Raw genomic sequence first — 5,000 nt, 5'->3', positions numbered from 1 at the left:
TGTTTGAGTATCATTAATATTGAAAATCTAGATGGAAAAGCAAATTGCTAAAACCTCAAAATCACCAGCAAGAAATGCAGCCAAATGCGAGAACGGAATGGGGTAGTAAATAGTACCTAATGCAAGACCGATAACCAATTGAAAATAAGAATAATAACTTTAAACTGACAAGACTTACGTCAACCTGCTCAACAGAAAAGCATTTGTGCCGAGTTTAAGCTTTTGGAGTTGCACTGATTCAGCTATTTGATTTGGTCACAGCCTGGAAGGAAGTTTTATAGTACAAAGTAATTCTAGGCTTCATGAAATAAGATACAAGACTTTAAAGAATAGAATGCATCTCTTTTACAACTTTTCGGACTGTATTGTCTGAGCAAATCTGAATGCAATCGATGGTCAGAATTATGAGAAATCTTGAATAGCTTGCACAAACATCTAATTAAACGACTTTGTTAGATATTGATATCCATATTTAGGATAAAGAATTTAATAGACTGTAAGGTATTTCTCCAAGTTAAGCAAAAGGGTTAGCTTCTGAAGACCAAACAGGAGACCAACACTCAAAATATGACATTGCATAAATTTAAATATTTACGCAAGGTAGCCTAATTAAATTCTCAAAAGACTTTTTCAATATGTAATTTTTGGGGGGCAGTAAATTTTCAATGTAAAGTTATTCACAAAATTATAAATGACTTGCATGTAGGTAAAAGAAACCATGTGAATGTCTGGGAAGGGATGATATACCCTTAACCTACTTACAGTCATACTTAACATTTGTTTAAGATTAAACATATGATAATTTTAGCTAAATCTTTGTTTAAGCATTCAGCAACCACAAGTCAACATTTGTAAGTGGGAAAGGTCCTTAAAAAACAAATCCCTTACTATGCTGTATTAAGATTTTTTTTTAGGAAAAAAAGTAGTATAGTTGTTTCCACCAGTTAAGTTAGCGAAGTGGTTTTTCATGGTGGCTTGTTTTTCTTTTGCCAGGTAGTGGAAAACAAGTGATATATATATATATATATATATATATATATATATATATATATACAGTATATATCATATATATATGTATATATGTATATATGTATATATATATATATATATGATATAATATATATATATATATATATATATATATATATATATATATACACACAGTATATATCATATATATATATGTATATATGTATATATATATATGATATAATATATATATATATATATATATATATATATATATATATATATTATATATATATATATATATATATATATATATATGCGCGCGCGCACACTTATTTTACTTGTGTATGTTTCCTTATTTTTTATGTTTATACCTACGTTTACTAAAGATTACTGGTAAACGAATGCATGAAGCACATAGGATTTTCATTTCGATATATCAAACATCAATTAATTGCAGTAAGTATTATTCTATTATTATACAAGTATATCTTTTCTTTACATAGATACATAACCTTGAATTCCATTACAAGGAAGAGTTAGCCATTATCACGTCGTTCATACAGCAAATCAGAGACTAGTTTGTAAGGAAACGCTGGAAGAGTCGACAATCTAAAGAATTTCCAGTTCGTTAATTGAATCTGCTTCCATGACGATGGCCGAGAGCTTATTCAGCTTGCTCTCTTCAGTGTCGTCCTCGGGGAACAAGGAGAGATCAAACTCGTTGATGTTTTTCCTGAGGTCCTCCTTGAAGCAGGCGTCTACTCTAGTTTCCTTTTCGCACTTCATGGCCATCAGGAGGTATTGGAGATTGAGGGGGAGGGGGGATTTGAGTCTTTCCAGGGGAAGGCAGTACTGGAAAGAAGAATAGTTAGTTACCTTGTGAATTAGTGAAAGTTAGCCCTAATCATATGATGACATCGATAAATTACTTCGATTTTAAAACACTTAAATATGTTTTACCAAGTAAGATTTGTTATTTACGTAACCTAAAGAACAAATACAGATTTCAAATGTACAGTTGGACATAATAATTCGTGGCACACTTGTGAGTCGATTGAAAATAGTCCTTATCATTTAATAACTTAAATTTATTCCGATATTATAATTGTTTTTATCAAGTAATATATATCAGAAAGTGTAATTACAATTGATAAATGCAAGGTAGAATAACACGTTCGCTTACCGTCAATTGAACGCAGTGGTTGATACCATAAGCAAGATCCTTCTTCAATCCATCGCTGATTGGCAGTTGATTGTATTGTTCCAAATAGTTGGTGGGATTTGGGTTGAGGTATTCGTCAATCTGTAGAGAATAGATGATATATGTCTGGCATTGAACTATCTCTAAGGAAGAAGTGGCTGTCTTATTTATAGCATTGAAAGCAGCCATCTGATAGCAAATGTGAAACGGCTTTTAGTTATTTAAAGTTTACGTTTGATGTCATGTTTCATCAAGTAAGTTTACGTTCAGTGTCATGTTTCATGGAATAAGTTTACGTTTAATGTCATGTTTCATGGAATAATGATATTAGGTATGATACATGATTATTGTTAGTTATAATTTAGATTTAAGATTAACCTTTCTCTGCAGCTAGTGTACACTATCTGTCATGAATGAAGCTAAATATTTGGATATGTACAACCACGCAACCCTCTCTCACCAGGGTATGAATACTCCCTCTACCCTAGGGATGGGGATAGACCGAGTAGTTATACATCTGGCAATGTCGCTGGGCATGACCGGAAAGATATATATATAAATATATATATATATATATATATATATATATATATATATATATATATATATATATATATATGCTATTTATTATGTAGGGGAGATAGCCAGCGCTTTGTTATTTTGGTATAATCTGGACGATACGGTACCTGTTATTGTACATAATTGAAATTCATAAGATTAATTAGCGTAAACTGCGTGTTTACTTACGAGGCCAAGCTTGTGGAGAGTGCAGGTGTAGTTGCTAAGGGAAGCCTGGATCTTGTTGACGGAGTCAAGTAAGTAATACTGGTCGAAGAAAGGCTGTTTTGGGGATTCTACTGCTGCTGGGGTTTCTTCTTCAACCTGTCGTTTCTGGGAGAGGAGATGATTGATATTTATATCTGAAGATGATGCAATTCTGTTTTGTTTTGATAGCATTTTGTTATAGATTAGATACGTTCAACAACCACATAAATACACACACAAATATATATATATATATATATATATATATATATATATATATATATATACATATATATATATATATATATATATATATATATACAGTATATATATATATATATATATATATATATATATGATACATATAATTATTTATATGTATATATGTATGTTGTATGTATGTATATAATTGTGATTACGAATGAAGATAAGTAATAAAAGTTATCCTCAATCTTTTTTCTTTCTCTTTTTCTGATCTGTTTATTTAAGTGAATTAATAAATTTTCAAAACAGGAATCCTATAAGCTTTGATAGAAATCTTTTAGCAATTAAAACGTCAAAGTATATCAAGCCACATTTGAGCTAAGGAAACCACTAGTTCATAAAAACAACGGAATGTGAATTTCCCTATTAGTTTGTTGCTTATTATAAGAAGTATCTTGTAATATTTTTCTGTATACTCTATAGATTTGCAATGAATGATATAGATAATTTGCAATTGCTTTCTTGTTTTTAGAAAAAATAATTTTTGCCTTTTAAACCTAACAGTGTTAGTCATCAGATACAAAAGCTAGTGTACAGAAAGCTCTACGGGTTATTCACTCCACCATTGTTTTTTTTTTTCCTCCAAATCATGTTGCATTACACTTACCTTCACGTAGTGGTATTGTTGATAAGATTGCGGTACGCCATAATGATGTCCTGTGTTCCCTAGGTAATGAGTGTTTCCTAGGTATTGTGATGGATACTGGGAGTAGATAGGATATCCTCCTGCGTTGGTGGGGTATCCCTAAGAGGAAGGAAAATTATATAATTTCATAAGGTAATTACGTTAAAGCGATTAGTTGCAACCGTTAAATTTGCCTGGAATCATTAGATTTATTTTGTATTATTTATTTCAGGCTTTAAATTAACTCAAATTGATATTTATGCATATAATTATGGACTGCTTATAAAGCAAACATTCAGTTCAGATAATTGATCATTTCTTGCTTTTCCAACATGTAGGTATATAACTGGAGGCTGTATAAATCACTTAGAAGATCTACATCCTAGATTGAATTAGAACATAACCTAGATGCTTACCAGTTTTTCGTAGTATGGGTAATCGATACTGTGAAGGCTGGAGACAGGGTACTGTTGGCACTCTCTCTGGGCAATGCCAACTTTAGCCAGGTAGTCGTAATACACATCTTCTCCAAAGCAATTTGCCATGACCTGTAGAGTGAATCATTAGATTATATGATCATATTAATGATATTTTTTTTTCCCAAATTTTTTAGATATTTAGAATCTTTAAGTTTTTCATTCATCAAAGATAATTTTGTGCATTTAAGATTGTGTAAGTGTTTCGCTTGATATTAAGGTAACGATAAATCTTAATTATGTTTATTGGTGCTGATATCTTTAAATAGTTTTAGAAAAATGTTTTAGTCTAAATAAGCCTTTGCTAATTATATTGTGAAACTAAGGTGTTGAAATTTATGAACCTTGATTTTATTTAGATTATTTTTACTTATATGCATACATATTCATTGATACATTAAGATTGCTTAGGGTAAAACTCGGTAACAAGTGACGGATAATAGATTAGATTAGTTTATAAAATTGTTGAGAATAAATGGTAACACGAGATACCTTGCCATTTCTTACCTTCGTGAAACTGTATTTTTCGAAGAAGTCCTCCTGGCCCATGGCGATGGCCGCCAGTGATAGTACAATCACAGCTCGACACATTTTGCCTGAAATACAAGTAGTTTCTAAAAATGGCTCTGTTGGAAGTAAGATGGGTTTTAAGGAAACTAATGATAACAATAGTAATAAAAGATTATCACACTAGTAT

At 31.0% G+C, this 5,000-nt stretch overlaps 2 protein-coding genes across 2 annotated transcripts in view; one reads left to right on the top strand and one right to left on the bottom strand.

Annotated features, from left to right (window-relative positions):
• LOC137616477 (uncharacterized) overlaps window positions 1-5,000 on the top strand; it is a 420,672-nt gene that overhangs the window by 28,587 nt on the left and 387,085 nt on the right. The window lies entirely within an intron of this gene.
• LOC137616111 (uncharacterized) overlaps window positions 1,469-5,000 on the bottom strand; it is a 4,152-nt gene continuing 620 nt past the window's right edge. The window contains exons 2-7 of the mRNA XM_068345788.1: window positions 4,811-4,899; window positions 4,244-4,375; window positions 3,810-3,947; window positions 2,921-3,064; window positions 2,156-2,275; window positions 1,469-1,824 (exon numbers count right to left, since the gene is read on the bottom strand). Coding sequence (XP_068201889.1) covers window positions 1,582-1,824; window positions 2,156-2,275; window positions 2,921-3,064; window positions 3,810-3,947; window positions 4,244-4,375; window positions 4,811-4,894 — 861 coding nt within the window. The 5' untranslated portion in view covers window positions 4,895-4,899 and the 3' untranslated portion in view covers window positions 1,469-1,581. The remainder of the gene's footprint in view (window positions 1,825-2,155; window positions 2,276-2,920; window positions 3,065-3,809; window positions 3,948-4,243; window positions 4,376-4,810; window positions 4,900-5,000) is intronic.

Source organism: Palaemon carinicauda, chromosome 22 (assembly GCF_036898095.1).
Source record: "Palaemon carinicauda isolate YSFRI2023 chromosome 22, ASM3689809v2, whole genome shotgun sequence".
In the NCBI taxonomy this organism is placed as follows: Eukaryota; Metazoa; Arthropoda; class Malacostraca; order Decapoda; family Palaemonidae; genus Palaemon; species Palaemon carinicauda.
The sequence above is the reverse complement of the archived record's forward strand: the minus strand, read 5'-3'. Positions and strand labels throughout refer to the sequence as shown.